The sequence below is a fragment of the Salvelinus alpinus genome, chromosome 23, assembly GCF_045679555.1.
Source record: "Salvelinus alpinus chromosome 23, SLU_Salpinus.1, whole genome shotgun sequence".
Lineage (NCBI taxonomy): Eukaryota > Metazoa > Chordata > Actinopteri > Salmoniformes > Salmonidae > Salvelinus > Salvelinus alpinus.
Genome location: NC_092108.1, coordinates 16,251,633 through 16,274,550, shown reverse-complemented (window position 1 = coordinate 16,274,550; position 22,918 = coordinate 16,251,633). Strand labels below are relative to the sequence as shown.

At 41.4% G+C, this 22,918-nt stretch overlaps 3 protein-coding genes and 1 long non-coding RNA gene across 5 annotated transcripts; 1 reads left to right on the top strand and 3 right to left on the bottom strand.

Moving 5' to 3' along the window:
* Positions 1–2,922: 2,922 nt before the first annotated feature.
* Positions 2,923–5,778, bottom strand: LOC139550344 (uncharacterized). The gene is made up of 2 exons (XM_071361183.1): positions 5,559–5,778; positions 2,923–5,071 (listed from the first exon to the last, which is right to left on the bottom strand). Exon 2 carries the CDS (start codon positions 5,062–5,064, stop codon positions 3,607–3,609), a length of 1,458 nt encoding a protein of 485 aa, XP_071217284.1. The 5' UTR covers positions 5,065–5,071; positions 5,559–5,778; the 3' UTR covers positions 2,923–3,606.
* A 5,508-nt stretch (positions 5,779–11,286) lies between these two features.
* On the bottom strand, positions 11,287–13,783 carry LOC139550342 (uncharacterized). The gene is made up of 2 exons (XM_071361182.1): positions 13,648–13,783; positions 11,287–12,886 (listed from the first exon to the last, which is right to left on the bottom strand). Exon 2 carries the CDS (start codon positions 12,877–12,879, stop codon positions 11,422–11,424), a length of 1,458 nt encoding a protein of 485 aa, XP_071217283.1. The 5' UTR covers positions 12,880–12,886; positions 13,648–13,783; the 3' UTR covers positions 11,287–11,421.
* A 1,518-nt stretch (positions 13,784–15,301) lies between these two features.
* LOC139550341 (uncharacterized) lies at positions 15,302–19,654 on the bottom strand. 2 transcript variants are annotated; one of them, XM_071361180.1, is made up of 3 exons: positions 19,516–19,654; positions 17,368–17,489; positions 15,302–17,098 (listed from the first exon to the last, which is right to left on the bottom strand). In XM_071361180.1, exons 2-3 carry the CDS (start codon positions 17,370–17,372, stop codon positions 15,610–15,612), a joined length of 1,494 nt encoding a protein of 497 aa, XP_071217281.1. In that variant the 5' UTR covers positions 17,373–17,489; positions 19,516–19,654; the 3' UTR covers positions 15,302–15,609. The 2 variants fall into 2 exon arrangements, with proteins under 2 accessions (XP_071217281.1, XP_071217282.1); XM_071361181.1 differs by having other exon boundaries at positions 17,368–17,486.
* Positions 19,655–20,240: 586 nt separating this feature from the next.
* LOC139550343 (uncharacterized) lies at positions 20,241–21,493 on the top strand. Its single transcript, XR_011670007.1, has 2 exons — positions 20,241–20,676; positions 20,902–21,493. It is a non-coding gene; the product is annotated as an uncharacterized lncRNA (long non-coding RNA).
* Positions 21,494–22,918: the final 1,425 nt, after the last annotated feature.

Below are 22,918 nucleotides of genomic sequence, written 5' to 3'. Positions count from 1 at the left end.
TAATTTAACAGCTATTCGTAGGGACTTTAATTTTGAGAATTCCTTACGAAGGATTTGGAAAAAATGTGTTATGACTGTTGTAAGTACTGATACTGCAACACAAAGGTGTTATGACTGGTTGCATAAAGGTGTCATGTATACCCCTTCATATAATGTGGTCCTGAGGGAATATGTGACATTATTTGATCACGGTATATCATGGCTGACCAAGGGCCTGTTGATGAGAACCTGAAAATCCTGACTCATTAGAAATACACACCTTTATCTAATAAATACAAGGCTCATATTAGGTTCTGAAAAAATATTTTATAATTTGACATATTTAATTTATTTAACTGGGGTATTTAGGCTTCTAACTTTATGTGCCTTTGATAATTCTAGCAACAAAAACAGAGTCATTATTAAAACTGTTTATTGAAAATATGTTTTGTAATTGGAGTAATGTTGTCTGCTATTTGGATTGTTGATCTCCTGGATTTACTGTTGAGAAGTTACAACTACATTGTGAGAATGTGTAAAGGACGTCACGCTTAGCGAGTACCACTTCAAACCAAATCAAATCAAATTGTATTGGTCACATACACATATTTAGCAGATGTTAATGTGGGTATAGCGAAATGTGTTCCTAGCTCCAACAATGCAGTAGTATGTAACAATTCACAACAACGTTAAAATTTAAATAATGGAATTAAGAAATATCTAAGTATCTAAATATATTCTGATTCAGCTGATACTGAGACCCATCTACTCATTGTTTTCACGAGCATACTAACCAAGGGGCCAGGGTTTTGGACTGGAAGTACGCTTTGATTGCATCTACAGGAGCACCCCCCTATCCACATCGATGGGACAGTAGTGGAGAAGGTGGAAAGTTTTAAGTTCCTCGGTGTACACATCACAGACAAACTGAATTGGTCCACCCACACAGACAGCGTTGTGAAGAAGGCGCAGCAGCGCCTCTTCAACCTCAGGAGGCTGAAGAAATTCGGCTTGTCACCAAAAGCACTCACATACTTCTACAGATGCACAATCGAGAGCATCCTGTCGGGCTGTATCACCGCCTGGTATGGCAACTGCTCCGCCCACAACCGTAAGGCTCTCCAGAGGGTAGTGAGGTCTGCACAACGCATCACCGGGGGCAAACTACCTGCCCTCCAGGACACCTACACCACCCGATGTCACAGGAAGGCCATAAAGATCATCAAGGACAACAACCACCCAAGCCACTGCCTGTTCACCCCGCTATCATCCAGAAGGCGAGGTCAGTACAGGTGCATCAAAGCAGGGACCGAGAGACTGAAAAACAGCTTCTATCTCAAGGCCATCAGACTGTTAAACAGCCACCACTAACATCGAGTGGCTGCTGCCAACATACCGACTCAACTCCAGCCACTTTAATAATGGGAATTGATGGAAATTATGTAAAAATGTATCACTAGCCACTTTAAACAATGCCACTTAATATAATGTTTACATACCCTACATTACTAATCTCATATGTATATACTGTACTCTATATCATCTACTGCATCTTGCCATCTTTATGTAATACATGTATCACTAGCCACTTTAAACTATGCCACTTTATCTTTACATACCCTACATTACTCATCTCATATGTATATACTGTACTCTATACCATCTACTGCATCTTGCCTATGCCGTTCTGTACCATCACTCATTCATATATCTTTATGTACATATTCTTTATCCCTTTACACTTGTGTGTATAAGGTAGTAGTTGTGGAATTGTTAGGTTAGATTACTTGCTGGTTATTACTGCATTGTCGGAACTAGAAGCACAAGCATTTCACTACACTCGCATTAACATCTGCTAACCATGTGTATGTGACAAATAAAATTTGATTTGATTTGAGTATTGTTTCGGTATTGCAGTTTAACTGAATCAGGCTGAGAAAGACAGTTCCCACTGATGGCCCCATAGAGAAGTCAAATGAGAAAATTACTAATGAGACACTTTAGTCATCACCTTTGCGCACAAAACATCCATTGAACTATTACAGTTGTTTGTTGACGGAGAGCCGAAGATATTTAAATGTTCATGCTCTGAGGTCATGACCCCAGCTAGCCAGGTGTAGTGCCATTGGCTTATTTAGCTGTCCATGTGCTCTGAGTTCCCAGAGCATGTTCACGGCATACTGCTGTCTGTCCAGTGAGCACTGAGCGCTAGTGCAGGGAGAGTAATCCCAGTAAGAAAGATGACAGCAACCATGAAACGGTGTATGTGAACGTAAGTAGATACCTCAGTGATACTAACTCACATACTCAGTACGTAATCAAAGATTAATCAGACTAACTAGGTTTTCCCTTTTATCTGTGGATTAATTGTTGGAGTAGAGAAACACACAATTTTGTATGACTCTGGGTCAAAAAAATCTAAATGAAACTCAGCCCTGATGTGAGATAAATATAGTACTTTGTAAAGACCAGTAGAGGGCAGTACATCACACAGTTGTGGTTGGACAGTGGGTTCCTGGGACCCACAATGTCTGCAGATTTTCTCTTCTCACTTTGACTGGCACTAAATGTACCTGATCCTTTAATACCAATGATTGGTCTGAGTGAAGTCACCAGGATTCCCTGGTCTAAATCAGTTGCTACATCATCACACTGTGGTTCATGGTGATGGAGTTCCCCACCCCTCTGGGCTGACCTTACATTGTGTTTCACTTTCCTAAATGGTGGGTCAGGACTGGCTGGTGGGTCATGGCTGATTCCATTTGAAAAACATAGTGTGAATAGGAATGGAAACTACTGTAGACCGATTACTGATATGAGATTTGTCCAAAATCACCATTGTCCAGCTCCATCATAATCCCAGTCATCTTTTCACACTCATCTTCCAGGAGAATATCATTGAAGGGCTCAAGAGTGGATCCTGGGATGATTACAACGCCACCATTTTGTTCGTTTTTCTTAGGTTTTTATTGTATATTTTCGCTGAATTTATCATAGTTTTTTTGTGATTCCATTTTTATAGAATTTTCACAAAACACAAAAATTAACACCAACAAACAGAAACAACAAAAGCAGCTAGCATGGTGGATAAGAGCATTTGGCCAGCAACCCAGTAAGGTTACTGGTTCAAATCCCCAGGCCGCCAAGGTGGAAAAATCTGCCGTTCTGCCCTTGAGCAAGGCAATTAACCCCCAACAACTGCTTCCCGGGCTTCGATGATGTGGATTCAGAGCGATTGGGTAAAATGAGGAATATACATTTTAGTTGAATGCATTCAGTTGTACAACTGACTAGGTATCCACTTTTCCCCTACAAAGATCTCCCGCCCATGATAAATCAAAAAGAAAAAAAGACCATTTAATGTACTGAATGATTTGTCATGAGGACAGGTCAAGACTCCCTCCCACACCAACAACCCGTAGTCATCCCCTCAAAATAGCAAAGAAAGAGGAACAGAAGGGATACCAGGTAGCTTTTTGGGAACATATTCTCTTTTACACTTCACACAGATGAACAATTAAAATACATCGAAATGAAAAGCAGGGTACATAAATGTTGAACAAAAGCAATTACACAAGCAGTTAAAAATGAGAATATCAATGTCATATATCATGTTATCAGGTGAGCTCACCTCTGGACAAGTCTCTCCCAGGGTGGAGTGCGTGCCTTTTCACCCCCAGATTTCTCCAGTATGAATCTGGCCTGGACCCCAGGAGACATGGTCATACGAGACTTGTACACATAGACATCATACTCAGATATTTCTTCCAAATCTGAGCGGCTTTCCTCAGAGAACTTTACAGCCCATTGCCAGGTCTTATGATCCAAGGTGCCTTCAGAAGAGTAGAACCCAACCCAGGAGTTAATAAACGTTTTCTTCCAGGCAGTGAAGGATTTCTTTACGTACAGACGAGCGCAGGCCTTTCCATCCTTTACAAAGAGCTGCAGACTGGCATCACAGCCGATAATATCAACAGGAATCTCTCGGTTGGCATTGTGAAACTCAGAACCTTTCCAGATCTCCTCTCCGATTGTGGACCCAAACCCCAAGTAAGTCCACCAATTGTTTACCTCCTTATGGAGCCTGACCTGGAGACCAGGGTTAAGGGGTACTGAGGTGTTATAGCTCCCAGAGGCTTGGCCCCCGACTGATGATCTGTCCAGCTCGCTCTTACTGTCACTGTTATTGTTCCTATGAAGAACCACCATTACACCCTGGTCTAATAGCCTCTTGGGGATCCCACTCCAGATGATCCTGGCTTTTCCTCTATCTGTGGTTTTCACCTCAAGCTTAATCAATGTATTATCGTCCTCCACTCTGGGGTTATCCATGCCACTCTGGGGTTGAGATGTTAAACGAAGAGATTGCTCCTTAAATAACAAGGTTTTGGGACGTGTAAAGTACAATACAATAGCCAGAAGAAGTGCCAGACCAGGTGTGTGTCCCCAGATGTTTTCCAGACTCTGCAGACTGTTGTGGTTGATCTCTACATTATATATACGTGGAATCTCAATTTGGTCAATGGTTGGTAGACTTTGGATTTGTCTAAGGAGGCTGACATTGACACGATATGTATTGTCTGGATCATATGCACTTCCTCTGTTTTCATTTGGTGGATAGTGCTGTGTGACATAGACCTCATCTGCAATGAACGGATTGGACTCTTCCTCCCTAACTCTGAGTATGACCCTGTCCCTGTTGTTCTCAGGTCCCCTTGAGTTGTAGAAACTTTGCGTGACACAATCAGGAAGTGCCATCATTGAGTCAATACTGTTCATATTCCCTAGTGAGTAGTATCTTCCGCTTCCAGGAAGCAGAATAGGTAATGAACAGGGTCTGTTTCCATATAAATGAAAGCCATAGTCTCCCCTGGTTGGGTTGAAATTGAGTCTCATGTTGCCGTTGTTGTCAATGTGAATGTTGTTGGCTAGCCAGTGGAGCAGCATGAGGCCGTGTCGAGGAGAGGTGTGACCAAACTCTATGTCTCTGAGATCATCTATTGATTTAAGGGTTCCTCTGACAGCGCATACTGAGGCCAGAGACAGACACAAGATGAAACAACCCAGGATGCCCCTTCCAACCATGGCCAGCCTGTAACAAAACAAATACTTTGTCAACATTTGCACATTTATTAAATAAATAAATTAATAAATACATCTGTAACTTATTTCTAGTGCTCGGCAATACGTTAAAATACGTTAAAAGCTTTAGGACCCCCCAAAAAAACATCAGAAAATATCTGACAAACATTTTGAAGTTAACTGTCACCATATCGGACCAATGTCCCAATAATGTAATATGAGTTAATAAGTCCTCACATTACACGGTATGTATAGTCTTTATCAGTAGCTTATTTCTTGTGGTTGGAAATATGTTTAACGTTTTAGGACTCCCAAAAAATGCTAGGTCTGAAAATGTGAACTGTAACTATATCAGACCAAAATGTCCCAATATGTACGATGAGGTTTTCCAAAATAACATTTGGAAACACTTAAACACGATCAATACTGTAATATGATGTATTAAGTCCTCACATCAAAATAAAACGAATTAGTTCCAATAAAAAAATCTCACTCACCTTCTTGTGCAGCCTACCACCAGAATCTAGTCTTGATTGTGTTTGTTTCTCTCTTTTCTGTCAACAGATCCCAGGTTTGAAACTAACTAAAAGGTGCTTCTTGTAGACTATATACACATACACATACACATAACCAGTATACAGGGCAGATACAAGACCAGGGTCAAAAAAACAGTTTTACAAAGGCTGATCTATGACATCACTGGGTCACTCATGTTTCATCAGAAATGAAACTTATCGCTAGAGTACCTTTCACTTTCAGAATGCAGAAAATTTAATGGGCGGGGTCTGAGAGTTTCTATAGAAATGAAAGCCATGTTTCTCGTAGCAGGGATGTGCATTCCGAGTTTTTTTGGTGAGCCAGATAATTTTTCTTCTTTCAGCTAAAAGTGCCATTTATTTGGCTCCCAAACAGCACTTAGTTCACGATAAAAATGTGGAAAAAAATTGCAACCTTTCATGTAAAGCCTAAAAAGTTGCCTGCCATGATATGAGATCGTGACATGTGAGTTCAAATACAGTTTAATTGACCCAATTATTAGGTGACCTGCAAAAAACTATTTGCTGCAAAAATGCATGGACCAGAATGAGGCTCTCTCCTCACTTCCCATTGTTCCTGCAGTGAGGAATAACCATCTTCAACTAATGCTTTGATCTGCAGATGATCAAGAAGCAGTAGTAACAATATGCAAATCAGGGAGCCAAATTACATCTTTTACACAGGTGATTCGGAATCCACCTTCACCAAAAAAATCTATTCAAAAAGAGTCCTTTGTTTGCGAAATTACTCATCACTATCTTGTAGCCTACAGACACATAACCAGTACATGTTATACGTCACATGTGCAGAAATCAACTGGTGTAGACTTTACAGTGAAATGCTTGCATACAAACCTTTCCCAATGAGGCAGAGTTTAAATATAATAATACCAAATTAAATAGTAACAAACACAAGAGGAATACAATAAAATACACAAGAATGGAAGTACATACAGGGAGTGATTTGAGTTAGATATGTACATATCAGCAGACATTGTGGCTCCCAGGAACCCATGTTGCATACCTCTGGTCTAGCCACATCTGTGTGATGTACTGCCATCTACTGGTCTTAACAAAGTACTATATTTATCTCACATCCAAAATGGAGGGTCAGGGCTTAATTTAAGTTTCATTTAAGGGAGTTTTCCCTAGTGTCATACAAAATTGTATGTTTCTCTACTCCAACTATTAATCAACAGATAAATGTAGAAACCTAGTTAGTTTTAGTTAGTTATCTTTAATGAATCTCTCCTTGTTCATCTTTCAAGCACCCACGTAGGTTATTATGCTCGTGATGAGGAGATGGTAGAGGTGGGACTTGCAGCACGTCAAGCGTCTCAAATGGAACCAAATTCTATTTTAGCGCTCAGTTATGCAGAAGCTTGTTGACGCATGTATCACGACCCTCAGAATGGGGCGGCAGGTAACCTAGTGGTTGAGTGTTGGACTAGTAACCGAAAGGTTGCAAGATTGAATCCCTGAGTTGACAAGATAAAAATCTATTGTTCTGCCCCTGAACAAGGCAGTTAACCGACTGTTCCTAGTTCGTCATTGAAAATAAGAATTTGTTTTTTACTGACTTGCCTAGTTAAATAAAGGTAAAAAATGGAAATCTGAGAGCATTAGGAGAGTCATCTGAAATGAGGTGGAAGAAAGGAAGCACATGAGAATATTTAAACTTTATCAAGTAACTGCGTTAATCATTAATCAAAAGTTTAGTAAATAGACCCTTCATGGTTATCCTTAACATTATAGTGTGCTACAGTACTTGTCCTCCTGTCAAGCGTTCCCCTAATTAGCCTTAATTGGCAATGATGTGTTTAATTAAAGGTTTAAAGAGGGAGTTCCTGCTGGAAACATATGGCAAATTAATCAGGTCCTAATAAACAGCCTACCTTTGAAGATGTGAATACCATAGTGTGTGTGTGTGTGTGTGTGTGTGTGTGTGTGTGTGTGTGTGCGTGCGTGCGTTTGTGTTTGTGTGTCTTTGGGTTCCTTCTTTCAAGGTCTGTTACACTACGTAAACACATGACATTCATTAGCCATTTAAATCAATCAATAAAAAGTACAAACAAGGTCCATCAATTAAACAAACATCTAGAGGCAATTACATAATCAGTAATCAACAAAAATATCAACTTGGTGTAATCAAATCAAATCAAATTTTATTTGTCACATACACATGGTTAGCAGATGTTAATGCGAGTGTAGCGAAATGCTTGCGCTTCTAGTTCCGACAATGCAGTAATAACCAACAAGTAATCTAACCTAACAATTCCACAACTACTACCTTATACACACAAGTGTAAAGGGATAAAGAATATGTACATAAAGATATATGAATGAGTGATGGTACAGAACGGCATGGCAAGATGCAGTAGATGGTATAGAGTACGGTATATACATATGAGATGAGTACTGTAGGGTATGTAAACATAAAGTGGCATAGTTTAAAGTGGCTAGTGATACATGTATTACATAAAGATGGCAAGATGCAGTAGATGATATAGAGTACAGTATATACATATACATATGAGATGAGTAATGTAGGGTATGTAAACATTATATTAAGTGGCATTGTTTAAAGTGGCTAGTGGTACATTTTTACATAATTTCCATCAATTCCCATTATTAAAGTGGCTGGAGTTGAGTCAGTATGTTGGCAGCGGCCGCTAAATGTTAGTGGTGGCTGTTTAACAGTCTGATGGCCTTGAGATAGAAGCTGTTTTTCAGTCTCTCGGTCCCTGCTTTGATGCACCTGTACTGACCTCGCCTTCTGGATGATAGCGGGGTGAAAAGGCAGTGGCTTGGGTGGTTGTTGTCCTTGATGATCTTTATGGCCTTCCTGTGACATCGGGTGGTGTAGGTGTCCTGGAGGGCAGGTAGTTTGCCCCCGGTGATGCGTTGTGCAGACCTCACTACCCTCTGGAGAGCCTTACGGTTGTGGGCGGAGCAGTTGCCGTACCAGGCGGTGATACAGCCCGACAGGATGCTCTCGATTGTGCATCTGTAGAAGTTTGTGAGTGCTTTTGGTGACAAGCCGAATTTCTTCAGCCTCCTGAGGTTGAAGAGGCGCTGCTGCGCCTTCTTCACAACGCTGTCTGTGTGGGTGGACCAATTCAGTTTGTCCGTGATGTGTACACCAAGGAACTTAAAACTTTCCACCTTCTCCACTACTGACCCGTCGATGTGGATAGGGGGGTGCTCCCTCTGCTGTTTCCTGAAGTCCACAATCATCTCCTTTGTTTTGTTGACGTTGAGTGTGAGGTTATTTTCCTGACACCACACTCCGAGGGCCCTCACCTCCTCCCTGTAGGCCGTCTCGTCGTTGTTGGTAATCAAGCCTACCACTGTAGTGTCATCCGCAAACTTGATGATTGAGTTGGAGGCGTGCATGGCCACGCAGTCGTGGGTGAACACGGAGTACAGGAGAGGGCTCAGAACGCACCCTTGTGGGGCCCCAGTGTTGAGGATCAGCGGGGTGGAGATGTTGTTACCTACCCTCACCACCTGGGGGCGGCCCGTCAGGAAGTCCAGGACCCAGTTGCACAGGGCGGGGTCGAGACCCAGGGTCTCGAGCTTGATGACGAGTTTGGAGGGTACTATGGTGTTAAATGCTGAGCTGTAGTCGATGAACAGCATTCTCACAAAGGTATTCCTCTTGTCCAGATGGGTTAGGGCAGTGTGCAGTGTGGTTGCGATTGCGTCGTCTGTGGACCTATTGGGTCGGTAAGCAAATTGGAGTGGGTCTAGGGTGTCCGGTAGGGTGGAGGTGATATGGTCCTTGACTAGTCTCTCAAAGCACTTCATGATGACGGAAGTTAGTGCTACGGGGCGGTAGTCGTTTAGCTCAGTTACCTTAGCTTTCTTGGGAACAGGAACAATGGTGGCCCTCTTGAAGCATGTGGGAACAGCAGACTGGGATAAGGATTGATTGAATATGTCCGTAAACACACCAGCTAGCTGGTCTGCGCATGCTCTGAGGACGCGGCTGGGAATGCCGTCTGGGCCTGCAGCCTTGCGAGGGTTAACACGTTTAAATGTTTTACTCACCTCGGCTGCAGTGAAGGAGAGCCCGCAGGTTTTGGTAGCGGGCCGTGTCAGTGGCACTGTATTGTCCTCAAAGCGAGCAAAAAAGTTATTTAGCCTGTCTGGGAGCAAGACATCCTGGTCCGCGACGGGGCTGGTTTTCTTTTTGTAATCCGTGATTGACTGTAGACCCTGCCACATACCTCTTGTGTCTGAGCTGTGGAATTGCGACTCTATTTTGTCTCTGTACTGGGACTTAGCTTGTTTGATTGCCTTGCGGAGAGAATAGCTACACTGTTTGTATTCGGTCATGTTTCCGGTCACCTTGCCCTGGTTAAACGCAGTTGTTCGCGCTTTCAGTTTCACGCGAATGCTGCCGTCAATCCACGGTTTCTGGTTTGGGAATGTTTTAATCGTTGCTGTGGGTACGTCATCGTCAATGCACTTTCTAATGAACTCGCTCACCGAATCAGCATATTCGTCAATGTTGTTGTTGGACGCAATGCGAAACATATTCCAATCCGCGTGATCGAAGCAGTCTTGAAGCGTGGAATCAGATTGGTCGGACCAGCGTTGAACAGACCTGAGCGAGGGAGCTTGTTGTTTTAGTTTCTGTTTGTAGGCTGGGAGCAACAAAATGGAGTCGTGGTCAGCTTTTCCGAAAGGAGGGCGGGGGAGGGCCTTATATGCGTCGCGGAAGTTAGTATAACAATGATCCAAGGTTTTACCAGCCCTGGTAGCACAATCGATATGCTGATAGAATTTAGGGAGTTTTGTTTTCAGATTAGCCTTGTTAAAGTCCCCAGCTACGATTAATGCAGCCTCAGGGTGTGTAGTTTCCAGTTTACAAAGAGTCAGATAAAGTTCGTTCAGGGCCATCGGTGTGTCTGCTTGGGGGGGAATATATACGGCTGTGATTATAATCGAAGAGAATTCCCTTGGTAGATAATGCGGTCGACATTTGATTGTGAGGAGTTCTAGATCAGGTGAACAGAATGACTTGAGTTCCTGTATGTTGTTATGATCACACCACGTCTCGTTAATCATAAGGCATACACCCCCGCCCCTCTTCTTACCAGAAAGATGTATGTTTCTGTCGGCGCGATGCGTGAAGAAACCAGCTGGCTGCACCGACTCCGTTAGCGTCTCTTGAGTTAGCCATGTTTCCGTGAAGCAGAGAACGTTACAATCTCTGATGTCTCTCTGGAATGTCACCCGTGCTCGGATTTCATCAACCTTATTGTCAAGAGACTGGACATTGGCGAGTAGTATGCTAGGGAGTGGAGCGCGATGTGCCTGTCTCCGAAGCCTGACCAGGAGACCGCTATGTTTGCCCCTTTTACGGCGTCGCATAGGGTCGCCGGCTGGGATCAGATACATTGTATTGGGTGGAAGCCAAAACACTGGATCCGTTTCGGGAAAGTCATATTCCTGGTTGGAACGATGGTGAGTTGACGTTGCTCTTATATTCAGTAGTTCCTCCCGACTGTATGTAATGAAACATAAGATTACCTGGGGTACCAATGTAAGGAATAACACATAAAAAAACAAAATACTGCATATTTTCCAAGGAACGCGAAGCGAGGCGGCCATCTTGGTCGGCGCCGGAAGTCCTAATATGAAATGGGATACCAATGTGTACTAAACCATTAATAACACTGGAAGGCAGAAGAAGGACATCCGAGAAATATGTACAAAACAATGCTAATACAAAAAATATAATGATTGTGTACATTTTTTAATGCTTTCTACATGACGGGGAGATTCCAAATGTCTCTGTTAATTCATACAGTGACTACAGCTCATCTGTATTCCCACTCTGATATGGTCTGGTCGCGCTGAGCACAACTCTCTCCCAGGGCAGAGTACGGGCTGCTTCACTGGATCTTCTCTGCAGCATGAATCTGGCCTGGACCCCAGGAGACATGACCATGCTAGAGTTATACACATAGATGTCATACTCAGGTACATCCTCCAGATCTGATCGTTTTTCCATAGAAAAAGACACTGCCCATTGCCAGGTATTATAGTTGAGCATGGATTTGTTATGGGAAGAGTAGAACCCAACCCAGGAGTTATTAAACGTTTTCTTCCAGGCAGTGAAGGATTTCTTTACGTACAGACGAGCGCAGGCCTTTCCATCCTTTACGAAGAGCTGCAGACTGGCGTCATGTCTGATAATATCAACAGGGATCTCTCTGTTGGCATCGTGAAACTCAGAACCTCTCCAGATCTCCTCTCCGATAGTGGACCACAACCCCCACCAATATGTTACCTTATGGAGCCTGACCTGGAGACCAGGGTTAAGGGGTACTGAGGTGTTATAGCTCCCAGAGGTTTGGCCCCCGACTGATGATCTGTCCAGCTCGCTCTTACTGTCACTGTTATTGTTCCTATGAAGCACCACCATTACACCCTGGTCTAATAGCCTCTTGGGGATCCCACTCCAGATGATCCTGGCTTTTCCTCTATCTGTGGTTTTCAACTCAAGCTTAATCAATGTATTATCCTTATCCTCCATGTCACTTTGGGTTTCAACTGCCTGCGCACAACCGCCTTTGACTTTGGGAAGTGTAAAGGACAATACAATAGCCAGAAGAAGTGCCAAACCAGGTGTGTGTCCCCAGATGTTTTTCAGTTCTTGCAGACTGTTGTCGTTGATCTCTACATTATATATACGTGGAATCTCATTTTGGCAAATGAGACGTTGGATTTGTGTTAAGAGGTTGAAACTGACACGGTATGTATTGGCTGGATCATAGGCACTTCCTCTGTTTTCATTTCGTCGATAGTGCTGTGTGACATAGACCTCGTCTACTATGAACTGATTGCACACATTCTTCCTAACTCTGAGTACGACCCTGTCCATGTTGCTCTCAGGTCCCCTTGAGTTGTATAATCTTTGAGTTACATAATCAGGAAGTCCGCTTGAGCCAAAACTGTTCATATTCCCTAGTGAGTAGTAACTTCCGCTTCCAGGAAGCAGAATAGGTAATGAAGGTGGTCTGTTTCCATAGAAATGAAAGCCATAGTCTCCCCTGGTTGGGTTGAAATTGAGTCTCATTTTGTTGTTGTTGTCAATGTGAATGTTGTCGGCTAGCCAGTGGAGCAGCATGAGGCTGTGCCGAGGAAAGGTGTGACCAAACTGTATTCCCTTGAGGTCCTTTATTGAATTAAGGGTTCCTCTGACAGCGCATACTGATGCCAGAGACAGACACAAGATGAAACAACCCAGGATGCCCCTTCCAACCATGGTCGACCTAAGACAAAACAAATATTGTGTCAACATTTGCACATTTATTAAATAAATTAATAAACAAATAAATAAATACATCTGTAACTTATTTTTAGTGCTCGGGAATACATTAAAAGTTTTAGGACCCCCCCCCAAAACATCAGAAAATATCTGACAAACATTTTGAAGTTAACTGCCACCATATCGGACCTTTGTCCCAATAATGTAATATGATGTAATAAGTCCTCACATTACACAGTATGTATATTCTGTATCAGTAGCTTATTTCTTGTGGTTGGCAATAGGTTTAACGTTTTAGGACTCCCAAAAAAACACTAGGTCTGAAAATGTTAGCACTAAAAATGTCAGAAGATATCTGACAAACTTTTATTTTGGAGTGAACTGTAACTATATCCGACCAAAATGTCCCAATATGTACGATGAGGTTTTCCAAAATAACATTTGGAAACTTGTAAATGTAACAGTTTTACTTACGTCCCTCGCTCCGAACCAGGGACCCTCTGCACACACACACAACAGTCACCCACGAAGCATCGTTACCCATCGCGCCACAAAAGCCGCACCCAATGCAAAGTAATTGGAACCACTACTTCAAGGCTTCAGAGCAAGTGACTTCACCGATTGAAACGCTATTAGTGCGCACCACCGCTAACTAGCTAGCCATTTCACATCGGTTACATAAACACGATCAATACTGTAATATGATGTATAAGTCCTCACATCAAAATAAAACAAATTAGTTCCAATAAAAAAAATCTCACTCACCTTCTTGTGCAGCCTACCACCAGAATCTAGTCTTGATTGTGTTTGTTTCTCTTTTCTGTCAACAGATCCCTGGTTTGAAACTAACTAAAAGGTGCTTCTTGTAGCCTACATACACATAACCAGTATACAGGGCAGATACAAGACAAGGGTCAGAAAAACTGAGTTTTACAAAGGCTGATCTACAACGTCACTCGTTTCATCAGAAATGAAACTTATCGCTAGAGTACCTTTCACTTTCAGGACGCAGAAAATATAACGGGCGGGGTCTGTCAGAGTTCCTATAGAACATTGCATTTGTAACATAATTATTATTGGTGATTACACTTATCACTCTATTGTAAGCCAATTGGTTTTTTGGTTTTGGTTTTGGTTTTGGTTTGTCTTGCATTCACTCATTCAACATCGAATCTTACTGACTGATTTGCGTGGCTTGCTTTTACGAGGGGCGTGTTTGAGTTAGAATTGTCCCAGTCTAATAAATTCAGAGAAGCTACTGTACTAGGTTGCCTTATAAGGTAACCTCAGCTTATTGATACACACATATATTGACGTAGGTGATCATACCACTAGGGAGTGATCACATGTATAAAATCAGCTGCGCCCTTAGGTGGGGTGCAGAACTTACTCTGAAACATGCGTGCTATGTTCCTGTTGTCAACTTCTGTCTGCAATTGCAATAAATAAAGGTTTGATTGATTTACTTAAAGAAGATATTGTCTGACTGGTGATTTCACCAATAAGCAAATGCTTGACAAGGAACAAGGAACGAATCCCGACATCCTCATTGCCAAAATCTCAAAGTATCCCTTTAAGATATGCTCCAGGAAACTGAGCGTGAGGGTGAAAAGATGACTGGGATTATGATGGAGCTGGACAATGGTTATTTTCTGACAAATCTCATATCAGTAGTCAGTCACTGAAGTCGACCTACAGCTGTTTCCAAACCTTTCGCACAATGGTTTGAAAAATGAATCAGCCATGACCCACCAGCCAGTCCACCATTTGGTCAGCCCAGAGGGGTGAGGACCTACACCATTAAGAACCACAGTATAATGTAGCAACTGATTTAGACTGGGGAATCCTAATGTCTTCACTCTCAGACCAATCAGTGACATTAAGGGATTAGGTCAATTAAGTACCAGTCAGAGGGAGAAGAGAAAATCAAATCAAATGATATATGTCACATGTGCAGAATACAACTGGTGTAGACTTTACAGTGAAATGCTTGCATACAAACCTTTCCCAATGAGGCAGAGTTTAAATATAATAATACCAAATTAAATAGTAACTAACACAAGAGGAATACAATAAAATACACAAGAATGGAAGTACATACAGGGAGTACAGGGAGTGATTTGAGTTAGATATGTACATATCAGCAGACATTGTGGCTCCCAGGAACCCATGTTGCATACCTCTGGTGCAGCCACATCTGTGTGATGTACTGCCATCTACTGGTCTTAACAAAGTACTATATTTATCTCACATCCAAAATGGAGGGTCAGGGCTTAATTAAAGTTTAATTTAAGGGAGTTTTTGCCCAGTGTCATACAAAAATGTATGTTTCTCTACTGCAACTATTAATCAACAGATAAAAGTTTTTGGGTTCCTTCTTTCAAGTTCAGGTCTGTTACACTACGTATAAACACATGACATTCATTAGCCATTTATATCAATGAATAAAAAGTACAAGCAAGGTGCAGAAATTTCACAAACATTGACAGAGGCAATTACATAATCAGATATCAACAAAATATAAACTTGGCGTAATCAGTATGAAATGGGATACCAATGTGTACTAAACCATTAATAACACTGGAAGGCAGAAGAAGGACATCTGAGAACACAGCTAATACAATGTACAAAATAATGCTAATACAAAAAATACAATGATTGTGTACATTTTTTATGCTTTCTACATGACGGGGAGATTTCAAATCTCTCTGACATTTCCTACAGTGACTACAGCTCATCTGTATTCCCACTCTGATATGGTCTGGTCGGGCTGAGCTCAACTCTCTCCCAGGACAGAGTACGGGCTGCTTCACTGGATCTTCTCTGCAGCATGAATCTGGCCTGGACCCCAGGAGCCATGACCATACTGGAGTTATACACATAGATGTCATACTCAGGTACATCCTCCAGATCTGATCGTTTTTCCATAGAAAAAGACACTGCCCATTGCCAGGTATTATAGTTGAGAATGGATTTGTTATGGGAAGAGTAGAACCCAACCCAGGAGTTATTAAACGTTTTCTTCCAGGCAGTGAAGGATTTCTTTACGTACAGACGAGCGCAGGCCTTTCCATCCTTTACGAAGAGCTGCAGACTGGCGTCATGTCCGATAATATCAACAGGAATCTCTCTGTTGGCATTGTGAAACTCAGAACCTCTCCAGATCTCTTCGATAGTGGACCCAAACCCCAAGTAAGTCCACCTATTGTTTACCTCCTTATGGAGCCTGACCTGGAGACCAGGGTTAAGGGGTACTGAGGTGTTATAACTCCCAGAGGCCTTGCCCCTGACCGAGGCCCTGTCTAGTTTGCTTTCACTTCCATTGCTCTTATAAAGCACCACCATTACACCCTGGTCTAATAGCCTCTTGGGGATCCCACTCCAGATGATCCTGGCTTTTCCTCGGTCTGTGGTTTTCACCTCAAGCTTAATCAATGTATTATCCTTATCCTCCATGACACTCTGGGGTTGTGATGTGAAACAAAACGCTTGCTCCTTAATTAAAAAGGTTTTGGGACGTGTAAAGTACAATACAATAGCCAGAAGAAGTGCCAGACCAGGTGTGTGTCCCCAGATGTTTTCCAGTTCTTGCAGACTGTTGTGGTTGATCTCTACATTATATATACGTGGAATCTCATTTCGGCCAATGGTTGCGAGACGTTGGATTTGTGTTAGGAGGTTGAAACTGACAAGGTGTGTATTGTCTGGATCATAGCCAGTTCCTGTGTTTCCATTTAGTGGATAGTGCTGTGTGACATAGACCTCGTCTACTATGAACTGATTGGACTCTTCCTCCCTAACTCTGAGTATGACCCTGTCCCTGTTGCTCTCAGGACCCCTTGAGTTGTAGAATCTTTGAGTTACATAATCAGGAAGTGCCATCATTGAGCCAATACAGTTCATATTCCCTAGTGAGTAGTATATTCCGCTTTCAGGAAGCAGAATAGGTAATGAAGGTGGACTGTTTCCATAGAAATGAAATCCATAGTCTCCCCTGGTTGGGTTGAAATTGAGTCTCATGTTGCAGTTGTTGTCATTGAAAATGTTGTTGGCTAGCCAGTGGAGCAGCATGAGGCCGTGCCGAGGAGAGGTGTGACCAAACTCTATTCCCTTGAGGTCCTTTATTGAAATAAGGGTTCTTTTTATAGAGGATACTGAGGCCAAAGACAGAAACACAATGAAACATCCCAGGATGCCCCTTCCAACCATGGTCGACCTAAGACAAAACAAAGTTTGTGTCAACGTTTGGAATGATATCCGTAACTCATTTCTAGTGGTAGGTAATACATTAAAGTTCCAATGCAGACATTTTATATCAATATCAAATCATTTCTGGGTAACAATGAAGTTCCTTACTATAGTAGATTTCCATTAAATTGGACAAAAGTAGCTTTTTAGCAAATAACAATTTCTCAAGCAAGAATTTTGCTAGGACTGTCAGAGTGGCAGGCGTATAACTTGCGGGGGTAACGGGGGTATACTTACTTCATCAGCGTGCACTAAGTATGTTATGCTCTCGCTATCTTCCTCTCTTTGTGGTGTTTGCTGAGGAGAGGTAGCTACAGGGCTCCAAATTAAGGGAGCCCGCCGGATTGTGTCTTTGGCTGCTGGATAATGAAAGAAAGTTGAACATGAGAAATCCAATTGAACATGAGAGAAATGCTGGTTTCAATGGCATAAGGAAGTCCTTATAAAATAATTCCCTCAACATTTCTATGGTCGGATTTTGGTTAGGCTACTTTGAAACAAAGTAAGCTATGCCTCATAAAATGACATAAACATCCATGTTTTAAATAATTATGTTCATGGTAAAAAAGTTTCAAACGGCCTCCGCTCGGATTGCAAGGTGGGTGATGTGTGCACCAGGCACTGGCCTTTCTTTCTGTTATGAACATTTGATTTAACAAACATGCCTCAAGGATGTCAAAAGAATCAAGCCTTTAAACGTTCATGTTAATTATCCTACATTATATCACCTAGACTACACTTTGATATGTAGGCTAATTATTTATGTACAGGTAGCTGCCAAAATAAAGGCAACACCAACATAACGTTTCTTAATAGGGCACTGGGCCACCACGAACAGCCAGAATAGCTTCAATGCACCTTGGCACCATTCTTCCACGAGAAATTCCATAATTTTGTGTTTTGTTGATTGTGATGGAAAACGCCGTCTCAGGCGCCGCTCCAGAATTTCCCATAAGTATTCAATTGGATTGAGATCTGGTGACACACACTTTAAACCCCCTTTGCTCCTTTGAGACCCTCTTTCAAAGTCACTGACATCTCTCTTCTTCTAGCCATGTAACCACAATGGTGATGACCCAAAACATGATGGGATGTTACTTGCGTAATTAACTCAAGAACCACACCTGTGTGGAGGCACCTACTTTCAATATACTTTGTGTCCTTCATTTACTCAAGTGTTTCCTTTATTTTATCAAACCGCAGCATCATATGATGCAAAATGGATCATAGGAGATGATTTCTGTATTTTGAAAGTTACACATCTTGAAAACTTGAGTGCTGACAAGAAAAATATTTTGGGACTGTACAATTCATAATAGACTGGTATTATGTGGTCAGCTAGCTAGCCATACCTATTGCCAGACAGTTAATACATCATATTGCTAATAAAAGCAGAATCTAATTCATGTTAAAAAGCTAACCCAATCATTGTTAAGACCAGCCATTATAAGGCAGTGTGGTAGTAAAGCATGTTGCACATTTACATCACACAGAGATTGGAACTATCGGTTCAACTCATCTTTGCTGCCTGTAGTCAAAACAAAACAAATGTTGTTGCCTTCATTCTGATTTCATTTGGTTGTCATGGAGGTTGAAGACGTGGCTGCGCTCAACAAAGACACAAAGCAGATTGAACCATGTTGCCATCTGTCATATCAACCAGGAGAAGCTGGCTCTCATAGACGGGAAAACAATATGCCTGAAATCTATTTCTGGCAGTGACAGGCATGAACAGGTATTTGGTGCATTTAAGTTGCAGATTGCTTATCTGTCAATATGTACATTTATGATTAATGTGTTTTGTTACCGGTTTTAACAAACCTTTTTCATTTTTGTACCTATGTATTGTATATTGTTTTTTTGTGGTGTGGATTTTATAAAACCCCCAAACAGGAAAAACATAATTTGACTGCACTGGCCCTTTAAAAGTTTTCAGGACCAAAAAAACAGTTAAAGATCTGAAAATGTTAGTTTTATAAATATCTGAAATATAAATCAACAAATTTTCATTTTGGAGTGAAATGTCACTTTAATCTGACCTACCAGGTAAAAGATTATTGTCACCCTTGATAAAGATGAGCAAAAAGACTGCAGAAAATAAATATGAATACTAAGCTATATTGTATGCAAAATCAGAAAGTATAATAATGTATACTAATACAATTGCTCAGAGAATGAGATTTTCTAAAACAAGTAAAACAAAACAATCTAAAAAAAGACAGGAGTATGGTCCCAACAAGTCTTTTAAACTGTAAGGTTTTTTCTAAAATAACATTTGGAAACTTGTAAACATGATTAATACTGTATTGTAATGTGATGTAATAATGTGATGTGATGTAATAAGTCCTCACATCAAAAAAGGATTAATAATAATAATCATCTCACCTTCTTGTACAGCCAAATACCAGAATCTAGTCTTGACTGTTTGTTTCTCTCTTCTCTATCAACAGAACCCAAGATTGAAACTAACTAAAAGGTGCTTCTTGTAGCCTACATACACATAACCAGTATACAGGGCAGATACAAGACCAGGGTCAGAAAAACAGAGTTTTACAAAGGCTGATCTATGACGTCACTGGGTCACTCATGTTTCTATAGAAATGGAACTTATCCCTAGAGTGAGTACCTTTCACTTTCAGAACGCAGAAAATATAATGGGCGGGATCTGAGAGTTTCTATAGAAATGAAAGCCATGCTTCTGGTAGCAGGGATGTGCATCCCGAATCTTTTCGGTGATCCAGATAATTTGGCTGCATTCAGCTAAAATAGCCATTAAATTATTTATTACTCTTCGTTCAGTCGCGCTTAATTTTTTTTAACCTACGACTATGAAACAATTGCAAATCTCTCATGTAAAGCCTAACAAGTTGCCTGCCATGATATCATATCCTGACACGTGTGTTCACATACATTTTAACGGACCAAATTATTAGATGGCACTGCAAAGATGTGTGGACCAGAATGAGGCTCTCTCCTCACTACCCATTGTTCCTGCAGTGAAGAATGACCATCTTCAGAGAATGTTTTTATCTGCAGATAGCTGTCTGGAGCTCAACAAGTAGTAGTAACAGTATCAAAATCAATGAGCCAAATGAACGGCTCTTTCACAAGTGATTCGGTTCCGACCTTCCCCGAAAATATCCGTTCAAAAAGAGCCATTTGTTCGCGAAACGACCCATCACTATCTTGTAGCCTACAGATACATAACCAGTACAATTGGATTTGCTCAACTCCTGCGCAATTTCTTCCGTCCTTTTGAAAAGGGTACAAGTTAAAACAGGATAGGCTGCGAGGAAAGGGAACGTGGATGAAAATGCGCTTGTATGAGGGCCCGTTGTACACTAGTGGACGGGTCCGTTGACACCGCGTTGGCAGCGGTGGAAAAGTACAGAATTTCCCAAATTTATGCAAATCACAAGCGGCAAACGCTGGCCAATGACCAATCATGTCGAGTGATTGCTATTATGAATATTACGCTCTGAGAACCAACGCTGGAGAGTTTCTCCAGAAAAGATGGCTGACAAAAATACTAGGATTGAACCAAATGTAAGTATTTATAACATCATAACGAATCATCAAAAAAATGTACAGTTGAGTATGTTAGTTAATGTAGAGAAACGATTATGCATATTTTTTTGTCATAAAGTTAATTTACGAAAATTGATATTTAGCAAGCTAGCTGACTAGCTAAAATTAGCCTGCTAGCTCGCTACCTTTATGTGCGTATTGACATGAGTATGAAATTGTAATTTGTGTTGTTTAATGTTTTAGGGACTCTTGAGAAAACCATCAAACCAGGCTGTCGTCTTGTGAAACAGTGGACGTAAAGAATCTAGCTAGCTAAAGCAGTTACTGCAAAATTGAATGGACAATTGTGTAAGTTTGCCTTGCTGATATTTTCCATGCAGTTGAAGTTATGTAGTTAGTTAACTCCTTTCTTGCTTTTTGTGTAGTGGAGGATATCATTGTATGGCTATGGATGTGTAGCTAGCTATGTAGCCTATCTGTGTATGGAACCTAAAATGTTTGGTATAAATATTAGTTCAGAACAGTGTTAATTGTTTCCACCAATGAATCATTAATCCCCAATAAATATGCACATGATTGTTACATGTCAATATTAGCTAGCTAGCTATGAACCTCAGCTATCATAGTTGGTTATATTGACTTCAAGACACTCAGAAAAGCATCAATGAAGCCTATTGATTGAGTAAAATGTAATAACATTGTGCCAAGGATGCAAGTTGTACTGTAAATACATGTAGTTATTACCAAGCATGAGTTTCTGACATAGTAGCCTGTACATTGAATATATTCACTGATCATGTACTCTACCTTGGCAAATAAAGGTACGGTTCAGGTAGGAATGTCTGTGAGACTGTTTTTCAGTCATATCCAATACCAGGAGTATCAAACTCCAGTCTTTGAATGATGCTGTGTCTGCTTGTATGTATTACAATTCTACACTTCAACAGTGTTTACTAATCCTGGTCCTGGGACCTCAATGTTTACACATTGTAACTCTGCAGTAGACTAGAACACATGATTTAACTAGTTAAAGGCTGATTTGTAATTCATATAAAGGGCTTTGCTCTGCAAAAGATGACAGACAGCTTTACTGATGTCAACTAAATTGAAGCATTCATTCTATTGATCTATTTTACATTATTCTGTTGAGCAAGGGTTTATTTAGTCTTCTAACATATGACAAAAGAGAAGCTACATGTATCAAATTGACTAACCAAATAGCCTATCAAAATGTTGGAAATTATAAGCAGAAACATATCTAAAATCAGGCAACAACAAATCCTGTACCCCCTGTCAAAAATCGTTGTGGCAGACTGTAGCCTATAGCGCCTGTTCTATATTTGCAGGTTAGGGTTGTGTGCAGGCCTCAGCTTTTCACATATAGTCGGACGGTTGCGGATAGGATATTAGCAATTGTGGGCAGGTGCAGGGGAACAAACAGCTGACCCTGGCACCACTACTGCCTGGTGCTCTGCTCCAGAATCAGGCTGTTTTCGGGGAGGTCCAGGGTGCCATCCCTGAGGACCAAAGGCAGATTCCCAGAGTATCTCCGTCGCTCTTCCTCCCAATGCTGCCGACATCTACTAACCGGAAGAGGTAATTGGCATCCACAACCGCCAAGAGGACAATGGAGAATGTCCCCTTGTAGTTGTAGAACAGGGAGCTGGAGTTTAGGGGGGCTTGCAGGACCACATGCTTGCCATCCACTGATCCCAGACAAAGGAAAGTTCCACCGTTCTTCAAAGCCAGTAGCTATGGCCCTCCAGTCCTTGGTTGGTACAGGCATGAATTCCCTCATGAGACACTTGATGATGCACCCAACCTGCACGGTAACTGTAGGCAATGGTTTTGAAGTAATCTCCAGTGGCAAGGTATCTGTAGGAATAAGGAAGATGATGTCAGACTTTTACGTCACCAGGTCATTGTGGATTACTTAAGTATATTATCTCTCATAACACATAACATTGTGCATGTGCAGCATGTGACCACAGAATCATATGATGGATTGTAAAATAGGGCGGCAGGGTTACACGTGTTGTCATAGCTAAGCTAGGTATATATGGGTTGGATATTGAATCACTACAAGGCTGCCGGTTAGACCAGTTTGGATGTCGTCTTTATTGTCTTGTCACCTCACCACCATGAACCACACAGGTACTCTTTAGGGTTCTTTAATGAACACCTGAAGGGTGTGTTTTTTTTAAATGCACACACAAATACAGTTAAACATGCTGCAACTTTTCTTATTGCTTCTGTGGAT

Excerpts from the sequence above, each read along its gene's own strand:
- LOC139550344 (XM_071361183.1), bottom strand. The coding sequence starts at position 5,064 with ATGGTTGGAAGGGGCATCCTGGGTTGTTTCATCTTGTGTCTGTCTCTG.
- LOC139550342 (XM_071361182.1), bottom strand. The coding sequence starts at position 12,879 with ATGGTTGGAAGGGGCATCCTGGGTTGTTTCATCTTGTGTCTGTCTCTG.